The 14,861-nt window shown below is 39.9% G+C and overlaps 1 protein-coding gene across 1 annotated transcript in view; it reads right to left on the bottom strand.

Moving 5' to 3' along the window:
• PATJ (PATJ crumbs cell polarity complex component) overlaps window positions 1–14,861 on the bottom strand; it is a gene marked incomplete at its 3' end in the record, with an annotated part of 149,747 nt that overhangs the window by 96,058 nt on the left and 38,828 nt on the right. The window contains exons 17-20 of the mRNA XM_082002835.1: window positions 5,924–6,133; window positions 4,884–5,003; window positions 1,557–1,928; window positions 331–451 (exon numbers count right to left, since the gene is read on the bottom strand). Coding sequence (XP_081858961.1) covers window positions 331–451; window positions 1,557–1,928; window positions 4,884–5,003; window positions 5,924–6,133 — 823 coding nt within the window. The remainder of the gene's footprint in view (window positions 1–330; window positions 452–1,556; window positions 1,929–4,883; window positions 5,004–5,923; window positions 6,134–14,861) is intronic.

Below are 14,861 nucleotides of genomic sequence, written 5' to 3'. Positions count from 1 at the left end.
GTAACTGAGACAAATTCCTGACAGAAATTACAGGCATGAGCTACTGTACTTATGCATGGAGTCCTAGTGTGGACATAGCTACACAGAAGAGAGTGATTCTCCACAGGCAGGACAAAGCTGCAGCCACTTCCAGTATCACCTGTGACAACTGTAGGTAAAGATTTGGAGGAGGAAGCAACATCATGAAGCTGAAATCTGTTTAATGCCAGACTGTCTTGAGCCTGCAGAAGTCTTCAAGTGACTATTCTATCATTTGAAAGAATGTGTGGTTTAGTATAAAATTAAAATTTGTAAATATGAAATAAGATAAAGAAAAAACTTCTTACAAACCTAAATCCATCTTGTTTTTTCCTCCTGACTGGGTAGTTTCAGTATCAAATATGTCTTTTTGGTAGCCACTGTGTGCTGTAGTTCCAGAAAATAGCGAACTTATACTAGCACTTTCTTCACACTTCACAAGGGAGAAAAAAAAAAATAAAGTTAGAAAGCAATGGTATAAACGTGTTTGACATGAGCATTGATTTTTACAGCAAACATTCATATTTTTCTCAACATTCATATTTATTCAGATAATTATGAAATACTAACTGCTCATTTATGCACTATATTAAGAAGAGGAACAAAAAATGTTATGTGCAATTGCAATATAAAGCAACTGTATCTTTCCACTTGCTAATACAGACAAGAAGTTCTTTCCTCTTGCTCATTTGTTGTTTTTAAGTAACAAACGTATAAATTTAATATTGTGCACTCTGGTATAAAACTGTCACTAGAAGCTCCACTTTAGCCTGTTTATGTACATAATGCATAAGGGGATAAAGCAAACAAAACCTAAAATTCTCTGTGGCTGTGACATTAAACCCTTTTCCACTTCAGTTTTTTGATAAAAAAGCATACATCTCAGAAGCTGGTACATGGAAGGCCGATATTACCACCTTTTTGTTTGGCAAGTGAATGAACAAAGACTCAGAAGGAAGAAAATAATTCTCAGAATACTTGAGGAGGACCTATAAATAAGAGTTTTGCAATTTACCTGAAACACTGTCTCCTCCTACTCCTTCATCTACCAGTATGCTTATTACAATTGCTTCTACCATATCATTTTTCACTCAACTGCACTATCATCTGGCTCAAGGAACCGATTTGGATTAAAAATACGGAGGAAAAGAGGGAGCTCCTTTCACTGATTTTGCTGCTGAAGCCTCTGGACTATTAAAACCACAAAGTGACCTCCTGCTATTACTGATATGCACCATATTAGTACAGGTTGCAATAAAGAGCTGAGCTTGTAAGTCAGAGATGGGAAAGACAACAAGTACAGGATGCCTGTAAAATATACCAACCACAGTATGTATCTCATCCAAGAAGTTAAATATAGAGACCCTAAGTAACCAAAATGTACAAAAGGATAGACTGCGTCTGTTAGAGGTACCCAGATCTCATCTAGTAGTTAAAACACTAGAAAAACTCCTTACAGAGTTTAGATCTAGAATTTTCTTTGTGGTATGGGTCCCATGGCCAGTGTACAGCACTGAGACCAACACAGCGTTCCTTACCATTTGATCTTTATTGAATGGATATTCCAGGGACTGTTTTGGACTTAAGTTAACACTGGATCTTAGGTCTTGCATTTCAGTAGTCTCAAGTTGCTTTGTCCATCGTTCTGTATCAAGGTTCCTCTCTGAAGTTGCCTTCTGTCCACATGATGCATTGTATTTCAGGAAGTCTGAATCTTCTTTGTACTCATCATCCACCAACATTTCCCGTTCTTCATCCATTTCTTCTCTTCTGGGTTTCAGAAATTCGTGCATCTCCCAGGACTCCTTCTCATACTCACTGTCATTTTGAGACAGCTGAAATGACCTTCCCAAGTTCAAAACTGGTTCATCAACAAGTTCTTCTTTAAAAGGTGTTTCATCTCTGAAACCCTGCATAAAACATTACAGGCATATAGATTTTAAATAAGGTTTCTTGCTAACTCTTTTAAAACTAAGTTTTATGTTAGGCCTGTATTAAATGTACATCCTGATTTTCTAAAGTGAAAATGTTCTACCTTTTGCATTTTTCGAAAAGAAAATGTACACTCTGACTTATGATTTTAACATCAAAAGTAGACATTGCAATTTTTTTTAACATATAAAGAAATTTAAGTTGTACAGCTTAGATACTGCTGAGTATCTATCCGTTCAGAATAACCAAACTGGACTGAAGTTTGGGGAAGGGGTTGGGAATTATTAAACAACACTAAACAACACAAAAAAACCTACATGAAAAAGTATATATGAATCCAGCTGAAGTATCTCTGTGCTCCAGACTCATCTGCTATCGCATGTACATACATTTCTTACAATACCACCATCAGTTAAATAAAAAACAGTCTGAGAGTTTGCTTATGTAACAGTATAGGGCATAAAAAAAAAAAAAAAAACCACACACAACAAAAAACCAACCAAAACAAAAGCGACACTCATTTGTCTCTCCCTTAGATATTCCATACAGTATTTTTAACCTGGGGGAGAGGGGAAATGGATGACCTATATCCTAAAAAAAAATTTTTTTTTAAAAAAAGAGAGGACATAATTGACTATTCATGATCTAATATCCTCACTGCTTTAAAGGGAAGAGTGCTCAACTTCCTACTGACTTCAAAGCAAGGTCCAACAAAACCAAAAGAAAAGGTATTAAAACCCACTCTGGAAGATCTCACTCAACAGTTCTTTTTCTGGGATTTGTCACATGCCTCCCCAATTTCCAATGCTCCATGTTCTCCTAAACTGAATGGGGTGCTATTCATCCGCTCCTGGAGCGAGCCTGCACAGGTGTCTCTGAAATTTTATGCCTTGCACCGCTACCACACGCAGAAACCTCTTCCTCTTTTTCCTTCAGGCCACCAAGTATGTATGCCCAAACCCGATCTCCAAGGCACCAACACCCCAAACACTGAACCCAATCTACAGATTCAGGGGTCCTCAATCAAAATGTTTTAATTTCTGCTTCCTGCCTCTTCCCAGTCTCCCCAAGGTACTCCACCATTTCTGACCTTTAGTGTCAGAATCCTGTTTTGTAAGGTTTTTACAAATGCAGAAGAAAAAAACCCCAACAGATGCTGCCAAAATGCTCGCATAGTTCAATGAGAGGCAGAAAAGAAAACAAGAGACAGGAAAGAGCATAAGGAAACAATGCAGTAATACTAGCTGGCATGGAAGCAGAACATTAGCAATCAAGAAATGAGCACGTTTTTCATAAGCATTAAATTTTCCTTTAATCTATTTGCCCTGTGTACCTCAATCTCAAAAAATACCCAGTCTGAAGAGATTCTAATTCTCTTCATCTTTACTTCTTTTCATTTCACTTCACTTCTGCAGCATCATTCTCCAAACACTTCTGTAAGAGGCACCAACTTCATCGTTACATAGAACAGTTGACTTAGCTCAGAAACCACACAGCAATTTGTATTACCATCTCCTGATACAGCACTTAGGTATCTATAATCACAGACTGCTGCACTGCAGTGGCAGACGCTGGCAATGGAATAGGGAATACTGCAAACATGACAGTAAAGTCTACTGTTGTAGCATATAAAATCTTCCAAGTTCCTTTTTTTTTTTTTAGTCAGCTTTGTCAGCACAATGCTAGTGCATAAGAGTGGAAGCCATCATGACACACCACTCTTGGCTCTTATATGAGCAGATAAGATAATAAATGGATGGAAATTTTACACTACTGCTCTAAGCTACTATCAATGCTGTCCTACATAAGGTAAAACAAAATACAAGCAAATACCTCCGCGTGTATTTTGTACAAATTGATCATTCTAGTTTCTATATTCAGTAGGACTTTAAGATAAAATACTTTATTTAAAAATACTTTAATAATGTTAGTTTTATTTAGGAAGCAGAGAAACAATCTAAGCTGGCAGAGGAGTAATTGCTCTGCCAGGAATCATTCCTATGCACCTGGAAATCAACTCCATTTTACATCATGAAAATCAGTAAATAACATGTCCAAGCTAATTTCTACATAGTATCCCTACATCTACCTTGTAATATTGCTCCTTTTGGTGGTTGTGATATGCCATTTCAGCATTAAAGATTTTTGTTTGGGTCCAGATACAGGTAGACATGTTTAGCAACAAGAAAATCTAGAATTTATTTTTATTACTGTGCTGCAGTTCTGGATGATCCTTTATGTATTGTCTCTTCTGGTCTAAAAATTAATTACAAATTAATACAAATCACAAATTAATTACGAATGAATACAAATTCTCAAAGCACTTAAGAACAGAAGAGAATTCAAAAATATCCACATCTCTCTCACTCTACAGAGGTCAGTAGAATTGCAATATTCTTGCCTATTACTCTGGTATCTGAGTGTCTCACTGTCTTTAGTGCTTCATCCTCCCACAATAAACAGAATTATTTCTCAGAAAATAAGAGAGAATTGAGGAAGACAGTAAAGGAATCACTCAAGACCACATCAGAAGTCTATGAAAAAGAACAGATTTCAAGCTTTCCTTATACACTAGACTACTTTTTTTGTTTTTCTTCATCATAATACAAAGTGTTCTACTTCCATACCTTACTTTCTGCACAAAGCTGAACCAACTACTACTAACGTAGCATTCCTATTTCATATCCAAGGTAACCCAAGGTATTTTAATGACATAATAAATTTGATAAGGCAGTCTGGGAACTGCATTGGTAAGTGCTATGCATTTGCTTAGTGTCCACAATACAGTTAGTATACAGTTAGCTGTCAGAGTCTTTTTCAGAGGGGATCCAGCCTGAAGTCTATCTGAAGGACATACTATTTTTTATTTTAACTTTAAAACATCATTTCTGGTCTGTATAAACTTAAGCTCATTCAAAAGACTAACCAAATACCTGTGGTGCTTCAAGTATTATTGAGAAATTAATATTATCTGTTGGTTCTGGAGATCCAGGGCTGGTTTTAACGTTGCTGGAATCCACACTGTGGATGTTCTCCTCCTCTTTGTTTTCTCCCTAAGAAAGGCAATCAAAATGATGAGTTGGGAAAACAAAACAAAAAAATCCCACATTTTTCAGTGAGCCAAAAGGGAGAGGGAGAACAAGCCACTAGAAAAGAGATGGGAAAAAGTTACAGAACTATAGAAAAGGGAAGTCATAAATGGAGAAGATGAAGACAACAGGTTTTATTCTTGTAAGATATTAGAACAGATATAATAAAAAAAATAGAAAGATGTGTAGGAGAGAAAAATACAAGGATATGAACAATGAAATATCACTTTTTAGAAAAGGAAAGCATATATTTAACAGGCTTTCTACATTCCTATCTCACCACTCCTCTACCAGTTTGAATTACAAGCACTTTCTGTTAGATGGTGCTTTACTTAATTAATTTTGCCCGGGTGCCCTTGGTGAACAATACTGCAGTGTTCTCAAGTAAACTACTGTCTGTTCCAAAGCTCTGATTCTAGAAAAAGGAAATTCTACTTGAATTTACAGTCTTGACTTCAAACAGATTAAGTTTCTTTGATGTCAGTAGAGCTCAAGCAAGCACTTAGCAGTGTCTTAGAGTGAAATGGACTTCAACACATATTTAACCAATTTGCTGACTTGCTCGAACCACGTTACACCTATGCATAGGGCCAGTGCACGTAGGTTTGCCCGGACATGTCTTCTGATTCCCCGTGGATGTTCTTCCAGGAGGAACTTGAGAACGCTGGTTTTGCAGTCACACCTTTCGGACATTGAGCTGCCCATTCGCCAGCTATCTAGAATTTCTGGACATGTTGAGACATGACATGACATATGCATAGCAAATGAGTTGCTTTCCACATGCATACATACTTCTACCCTGAGTTTCCCCCCCACCCCAAATACAGCAGCCCAGTCTACACATGTCATAGAATCAAATAGAAAAAGTTAAAATCAGTCCTTACCACCAAAGGCTTGCAGATTCCAAGAGAAACTGTACCTGGGGGCACAGATTTCAACGCTTCCACTGCCTCTGCTAAAGTGGCGCTGTCCAAATATTTCTCATTTACAAACACCAAGCGGTCACCTGGTAAAAGCTCGCCTCCACGCTCTGCTACTCCGCCTGCCACCAAAGAGCTGATCACAATGGCTGTTCTTGTTGGATCTAAGGGATCCTGGGGGGGGGGGGGAGGGGAGGGAAGAAAAAAGAAAAAAAAAAAAAGCCGAAGGCCCCAGAAAGTTGATATTTATTTTGAGTATGTAAAGAGCACTTAAGCATGTTCATCATCTAACGCTACAGAACTGAAGCTTGCTGAGATATTCAAAATGACTGTCTACTAATGCTACCAAAGCTTACAGTTTACAAAAAGAAAGGTTTGCAGTAGGAAGATATTCTGTCATTTGCCTAATCCATTAAGAAATTTTAAGGTCTGAAAGCTGACTGATACCCTGCCTGCTGCCTTCTTACATACACAGAAACGGCCAGGCCAACCTGCAAATAGAAAAACAACGCTGGCACTTTTCCATAAGCCTCCATCCAGCCTGTTACGTGCTAATGTTACATAAAATAACCATTCTGCAGGCCATTCAAGAGCTTCATAGCAGCAACATTTAGGTTAAAAGAAATCATTGCAAGATTCGAAATTTAATTAAAAATACTATTAGATTAAAATTAAAAATCAAACCCAAAACATTCAAGAAATAGCAGTATACAGTTGCTATATTACTGCCATGTTCCTGCTTTGTCAAATCTGCATGACAACTTATAAAAGACATTTTCTCCACCCATGAAGCTTCCTTAACAGAGAATATAGGGACAGCAACAGAAGAGTAACTAAGATTATTACTGAAGACAAGGAACACTGTAGTGCTGTATACAGAGGAATGCAAAGTAGAGAATATTATACAGATTGGAGAGACTGTAAACTGATGCAAAGACATTAACTTAATTTTTTTGCCAGCGTTAGCCTCTGTGTTGTGTCATGTACCATTTCTATCATGCATTCAGCTATTTGAAAATTCATCCTCCATCCAATGAAATGATCATAAGTTATTATATAGTGGCAGAAAGATACACAAAACAAATATAAGTGTGTGGGGGTTTTTTCCCCCCTCATTTGGGTTTTTTTTTCAGATTAGAATTAGCCTTTCTCTCCCTTACTAAGGGCTCATAAAGTTCAGAAATGCTCCTTATATGCACTGGGTCTTCAAATGCATAATCATGTACTATTTTTCCCTCAGGACTTGCATCTTATTCAGGGCACGGGAGGGATTAAAAAAAAAAGGGTAAAATTCAAATCAGAACGGCCACCACAAATTCAGCACCTCAGTGTTAATTTGAAAACATGAATGCTTTTTAAAACTATTTTTATGTAATTATACATTGCTTTCCAATGGAACGGGTTTTTTTTTTTAAGGTATGTGCAAACAGATGAGGCAATGAATGTAATATCTGTAAAGGGCTGAAGTTAGAGCACCGAAATTAGAGTTCATCAGGAAGAGCCATGCTGCAGCTGAATTCAAGTACATACATATTACTAATAATTCTCTCCCGTTCTACTGCTTAATCCTGCCATTTTATAATCTTCCCAAACACTGGCTAACCACATTGTACAGAAGAGGCTTCCTTGCGAGTATCATGTCTTGATAATCAAGCCCTGCAACCTCCCTCTGCTGTGCAATGGTGTTCTGCCTACTGAACCCCTGCCAATATGCTTGAGCTGTCCGGCTGTTTATGCTCAAACCTGCCTCAGACAATGCCGAGGGGAAAGGATTTCATTTGTTTCGAATAGCAAGCTACCCACGTTCTGCATACACTTAGGAAATTTTTAGAAACAAAATAAACACAAATGCAGGAAGCCCAGACGAAGAATCCAAAGGGTTCCAAGATATGAAAAAGGGTTTTGCTTTAAGAGTGTTGAATTTTGAAAATGTACAGTTACTGCTGCCCTTTGTGTAGGGAGTCGGCTTTGCCTGCCCTTGCTGACAAAACCATGTGCCTAACCATCCTGATGACAGCTGACCACGGAACAAACACTCCACTTGACATAGACTTTTGAGATGGTTTTAATTTTTGGGTTTGCTCCAATGCAAAAGAAAAATAACCTCTTGGACTTCTTTGCAAAACTAGGATCACGTGGCGACGGCCATTTTCGAGCAAGTAAGGCGCTGTTCACATTAGGCAGGCTTTGCTAATAGAACTAAACCGGCGAGTTTTCCTATCATGGGCTCATCTCGCCGTGGCAAGCAAGGTTTATGCTGGTTCCCTAAATGGGTGAATGCGCTCTCAGCAAAACTACACCTTTGCTGACCCAACAGCTTTTATACTATGACTTTTGCTGACTTAGCTATATTGATAAAAAATGAACAAAACAAGGCCAGCACTCATCCTTACCGATGCAGATAAGCTGAAAAAAATTTGCAAGTGAATGACTGGCCCAGCAATTATGGCACTGGCTGAGAATGTGGGAGAACTAGGTTCAAATCCCTGCTCTGCCTGATCTAAAGCTGTTCTTTTTTGGTTTCCAGATCAGAACCACTTAAGTAGGACATGGGAATCTCACCATTAGCTGCTTCTATGCAGATATTCAAGGTCAGTGGCCTAACATGTTTCTGATGAGAGAACATCAGAACATGGGGGTTGGAACTAGATGATCTTTAAGGTCCCTTCCAACCCAAACCATTCTATGATTCTATAAGAAACAGTCCTGTTTCAACTTAAGTTTTCACTGAAATAAAACCATTTTGGCTTCAATAAATCAACATGTTTTGATAAGAGATAGCTTAGCTTAAAAAGTGTCCCAACTAGCTCTAACCCTCAAGCTAAAAATGAAGATAGAGTTCCTGCAAACACATGCAGTAAAGTTTTGAGACCAGCACAGTTATCTTCGCTAGTTCGCAACATGCACAAGCGTAAGCCACGTATAGGAATTGTTTCATGAAGAGCAGCAGAAGAAATCTTCTTAAGATAAGGGGCACATATTAAAACCCGTTGATCAGGCAAATACAAAACACGGGTTATAATTACGCTGCTGTTTTCAAGCAGAGGGAGCTATTGTACAGGAAGAGAAGAGCGATATGCACTACACAGTGCCAGGGCTAAGCCAGTAACGCCAGCAGTGCTGTAAAACCCTGCCTGTTTGTTACCAGTGGCCGTGAATCGCAATGCGATTGCCGTGAGGAACGCGACAAAAGCCACAAGTGGAGACACAGACCTACTGAATTTCAAGGTGTAATCTTTAATACATATTCTCTCTAATTTCACACGAGGGTGACTGTAACTGTGGATTGCACCATGCTTTTCTCATCAAAACAAAAGGAACAATGTTTTTTGGAAACCTTGCCTTACGATTTACACTCAAACCCAAACGTACCCTCAAGAACACCTGCTAAAACAAGGCAACAAATACAGAATTCACATTCACATCTTGTAAAGAGTGAGTGCAACTGGACTGTGTGGGTTGATGTCTTGTTTTTGAAAGCAAGCCGTGCTAGCAGCAGGCTGAAAAACAGATTCTTACCTTCTACACTAACTGCAAAAGGCAAGTTCAGGGCACTTCAGGGCCACCTCCATGTTAACAGACCAGCTAGAGCCATTCGAGGTTAAAAACAGCACTAACTGCGACTGCACACCTACCCTAAGGCTCTTGATTCATTGTACTTGGCTCACATTAAGCCAGATACTAGTGATTTTTAGTCACTAGCAGTCAGAACCGAATTTCAGTCTCTGCTTTAAAGTGAAAGGCTCATTTAGTTGGATGGGGTTTACAGGCTGGAAAGAAACTCCCTCCCCAAACTCTGAGCTAAGATGTTGCTGTAATGGTACTCAGCTGGAATACAGAAGTTACTCAACTTCAAGAGTTTAAGAAATCATTACATGACTTTGCATTACAGCAGCAGGAATGTGCACAGGATGGCCCCATGCAATTTGGCCATGAACTGGGCTTGGTACATTTAAAGAGGAACTTCTAACTTCAGTTTACTGAAGGATTCCTTTACACAAATGAATCCTTTATGAACAATGAGAAAAGGAATCGGACTGCAAAGTAAGGCTATCAGGAGACAAAAACCTCTTAACTCACAAGCACTGACACAAATAATAATTTCATGTCAAATAAAATTGTCACTTGTATAAATGATGAAGGTTGACCACTGCCATGCACCAGCAGCAGCCCCAGATGCTGGCCTCCAGGTAACCCTTTGAGGAACTCTTATGTTGTAGCTGTTGTCTTTTCCTTTGTGCTTGAGCCAGCCACAGAGTATATGAACTTGTTTCAAATAGTCACAATTTATTCATACTTAGCACACCATATATTTAACTATGTTGAACCATAGGTTTTCCCTTCCCCCCTACTGCTCCTCATCAAAATCCACAAATGTTTCCTGGAGTCCAGGTGTCAAATTTTTCTTCTTATTTTCAGAGCCTCATTTGTTCTGGATTCATTTAGCAGTGCAAAGAGTCAAGCAGGGGCCACTGCAGTCGCTGCCTCTGGGATCCCTGGATTCGGAACAGTATGAAGCCTTTTAAAAACCTGAGCTCTGCTAAAATGTTAAGAGTCCCAGGAGCACCAAGTTAACATAGTCCTACATGCAGTGCTGCTGGAGCGTGTAACTTTATTGTGGCTTCCAGCGAGGGATTCGAGCTTGCCACGGGCACAGAAGATTCACACTCACTTAGCTATCAGAGGTCCTTAGGAAACAAACGCAATACAGCTTACCTCTGTCCATCACACCGGAAAATTAAAGCGGTAACAACCGCCCGCCTCTTCCACCGCCCTCACCAGAAGGCCAGGTTTCCGCGGCAGCCAAGAGAGGGCACCCCAGGCCAGCCCAGCTCCCGGCGCCCTTCGTGCGCTGCCGAGCGCGGCCGCCCGCCCGGCAGCGCCTTCGCTAAGCGCGGAGGATGAGGAGGGCGCAGCCGGCCCTGCGCAGCAGGCTGTAGCTGTAACTCGACTGCATGTAAGCAGCTACCACGTTTTCGGGGGTTTTGTTTGTGTTTTCCTTTTTTAAAGGCTCGTATGAAAATGTAAGACAAAGCGGCGGGTGACTGACATTTACTGTGCAAAGTCACTCTCACTTAGTTACAAGCTATATTAGTTTTGGCATCACTTAAGATCTAAATTCAGCTAGCCTGACTTCCTAGAATATTTTAGCTTTCTTCAAGCAACAAACTGCCTGCTGCCACAAAAACACTCCTCTGAAAACACACATCAAAAATAGCATGGCAAAGGATCCCAAAAGAAACAGTTTGAAACTTTTTTTCCTATACCAATTTTGATTTATCTGAACAATTTTACAAGTGCCAATTTGTATACTGCAGGTTTTTGCGAGAGCGCCAAAACAAACACATGTTAGAGCTCCGGGGTCAGAGCAACCCAGCTTCGTTACATTTTGCATGGGACCACTTCCAGGTCTAACATACATATCCATATTTAAAACTCTTCAGTTTGCAAGTGAATTAGATACCAGACTGAAAGACTCTTAAATACAACACTGTAGCATACTGTACACTTCAACAATTAAAGCGACCAAATGCATTTTATGTTCATCTTACTATTACGTAGAACAAAGGCAGATCTGCGCATGAAGTCAGTTACCTGCACGCTCAGTGTTGTGAAGTCACTCAAAATACCCATCCGTGCTTTCATTTTGTGAAGTGCCTTTTCAGAGCCACCCTCCGCATACACACCAACAATGCCAACAGGATGCAAGAGTCAAGAGCGACAAACAACCTGCAGCCTTTTCAAAAGGCACTAAGTACTTCCCGGCAGAAGGGGAAGAGAGGAAAAAAAAGCCAGCTGTAAGTAAGGTCCAGTTCCTTCCTTCGAGTGGCCTCAATTTAGGATTGAGACATTAGGTCCAAACCTTCTGTCCATTCACTCCAACATATTTACAGGACTTGGCCATAGGAACTGCCAAAGGCACTCTAAAGCCTGAAAAAACATCTCTGAGAAAGTGCTCAACTAGTTTTTGTTAGATCCACTGCATGGGCAACCAGACTGAAATTCAAAGCATTTAAGTCTTGCTTCTGCCTCTTCCAGTCGCATTAGATTGCGGCCAGCAGGACTACTTAGGAAGAAGACTACACAACGCACATCCACTGGCTGTACCAAAGAAATAAACTACAGGCTGATGCACTGAGGTCATACAAACTTAAATACAGAACAGTATTCAAGGAAGAACGTTGAACTTTTTTGTGATGTAAGGCAAAGCACTGGAAATAAAACGTAAGTATTTATTGATCTGCAGTGAGGGAATAAAGCAATGGATTTCAGAAACTCTAGTGTGAAGCCAGCATTAATCCAAACTTCTGTTGTGGGAAATGTCAGCAAAGAAACAGGAATTCACAGAGAAAGAAAAAACATAAACAAAACATACAGAGCCACACCCAAAGGAGGAGACAAAACAGCAAAATAAGAGTAGGTGGTACAATGGGTTTCCCACACTGGGCTTTCATCATCTGCGATCTGAAATGATATCAGTCTTCTACAGCAAGAATGAACACGGTGGCCAGCAATTACTCAAACCCGCGTAGCTCTGGCAGCGCTGGCAAGCACTACGCAGTCAACGTTCATCTGCTGCGGAAGTGGCATATGCAGCAGATAGTTGGGACGAAAGTGCCTCCAGGGAATGATCGAAAGAAAAAAAATAAAAGTCTTACACACTACTGTCACTCTCAAATAAAAAGATCAAAGATAGGCACTGACTATGGTAGTTCTGAAAGTGTCCCTGTGCAGTGGACACAGGTGCACGTCACTATCTTTTAATTTATCAAACTTCACAATCAACCTAAGGTTTCATCCTCCTTTCATATTTGCTCTTAACAGAGCTAAAGTCACAGGGATTACATTCATTAGACTCTCTTAATATCTTACACTTTCAGACTTTCCCGCTCCAGAAAAAACACACTGAATGCTGACTACAGGGAAAAGCCACAGAGATAAGAAAAACAACCCTGAACTCATAAGGAAATGGAGGAAAGCCACTGTGTGATGAGATAAAGAAGGGATAGAGAGGTGTGGGAACAAAGAAAAAACTACTGGTGAGCCAAGGGAAAAAATTATAAATGGTATCACTTAGATAATCTCAAGTCAGTGGTCTTAATGCACATTTTGAGTTTGATCAGCTTTCAGATTGAAATAATTCCTGAACTAAAAATCCACCATGACAGCCCAACAGGTACTTCCACCAGTTAGGTGTGCTGACCTCAACACTGTTAGCAGTCCATGGGAATGCAGTATTTGTTTTCACGCAAACCAGAGCTCTCTGCATGGAGAGGTTGCATCATAAACAAAAAGCACATGAATTACGGAAAATTTGCTACAAAAAAGCTGCAAAAGAAAACTGGACAGACAGGACAGGCCAAGGATCTACAAAAAGTGACTTGGCCCAAAGAAGGTTTGCAGCAGTATGGATGGTGGAGAAGACAGAAGGGTAGGTAAAAAGGTTGCCGAGAATTTTAAGGCTACTGGAACACAAATGAGGACAGACAGAAAAATTCCAAGTGCAACTGTACTACTTGGATTTGTAGAGCAGCACCTTCCAGAAGGGTGAGCTATTAAGAAAACAGAATACCTCATAACTTCCATGAGTTTTCAGAATTCTTCATGCTTATCCATCAGCACCAACATACACCTCAAATCTCATCAGTGCAGAACAACAGATTTGGAGATGTCTGGGTTGAGCTTTTTACACACCCATTGTACCATCTCCACATGCTCACTGAAAGACTAGTGCAGCTTTTAGATAAGCAGCAGTCAGCTGCACAGTTTCCTCTAGTCTCATCTACATTATCTTACCTTTGCTGAAATTTGCCAAGTGTTTAACAGAAAATCTAGCTACAGTTTTGTCCCTTTAAATTCTCGCCTTCTCTTGCAGGCAGAAGACATCTGTGGAATAATAATGAATTTCTTTGGTTTGGGGTTTTTTGTTTTTATTAAAAGCTATTCTTCCTAGCAGGAAATGAAAAAGAACAACCAGATTGTAGAATTTGGGGGAATAGGGAAAACATTTCTAAAGGTTAATAATAATACTGCTTAGCATTTATTTCAAGGATATGCGACAAACCAAAGGAAAACAGATGTTCTCAAATAATGCTCCAGTTTCCCTGCAAACTCAGGTATTGCACTGGCTGCTGCAGCTCACAAAAGACAGGAGGGCAGTCCCTAGGATATGCCACTCCACTCTGTACATGGGATTCCTTCCTAACTTCTCACTTAAAGAGTCAGGCTGACGATCCCCCCAAGCCCAGCAGCGGGGCATACCCAAGCCGTAACATGATTTCCTGCATCCAAGTTCTCCAGCTTCTCTACCTCAGCAAGCTATTCCTGTGTATCTGTCTGTATCTCATGCTGAGATACACAGTCTCTTTGATTTCTTATTAAAGTGGTTTCTGGTCTCCCAATGCTTTTAGTACTGCTGCACTGAGGTTTTGGAAACCACTAATCACCAACACCCTAGAAACTTTACCAGGAATGTGCTCAATTGCATTCACCAGCACTTCGGTCCTGAAAAGTAGTATTTAAGCTGAACTCCAAGAGAATTTTTCAAAAAGCTACACTGAATTCAATTCATGACACACTATTAAGAATTATTTTACAACTGAAGCAGCTTAATATGATTTAAAGGATGCAGAACTTTCCCATAGGGGGAGAGAAGCAAATCCTCCGTGAGATGAGTACCAACACAGTTGGTACTAAGGCTTACAGAACTTTGATGTTAATGAATGTGGATGGGTTTTAGAGATGGGAGAAAAGCTGCCTTTATCAGTTTTCCCAGTACCAAGCTGATAGCCATTGTAAAACTGCTTTTTAATACAGCTGTGCTGCTTTTGCCAGCAAGCCACAGGTTTCCATCACATGATCAGGTGAAAATGTGCTTAACAAGGACGTGAATATGCTTCTT

The sequence above is a fragment of the Phaethon aethereus genome, assembly GCF_964289735.1.
Source record: "Phaethon aethereus genome assembly, chromosome: 8".
Classification (NCBI taxonomy): Eukaryota; Metazoa; Chordata; class Aves; order Phaethontiformes; family Phaethontidae; genus Phaethon; species Phaethon aethereus.
This window is presented reverse-complemented; position numbering and strand designations above follow the sequence as displayed.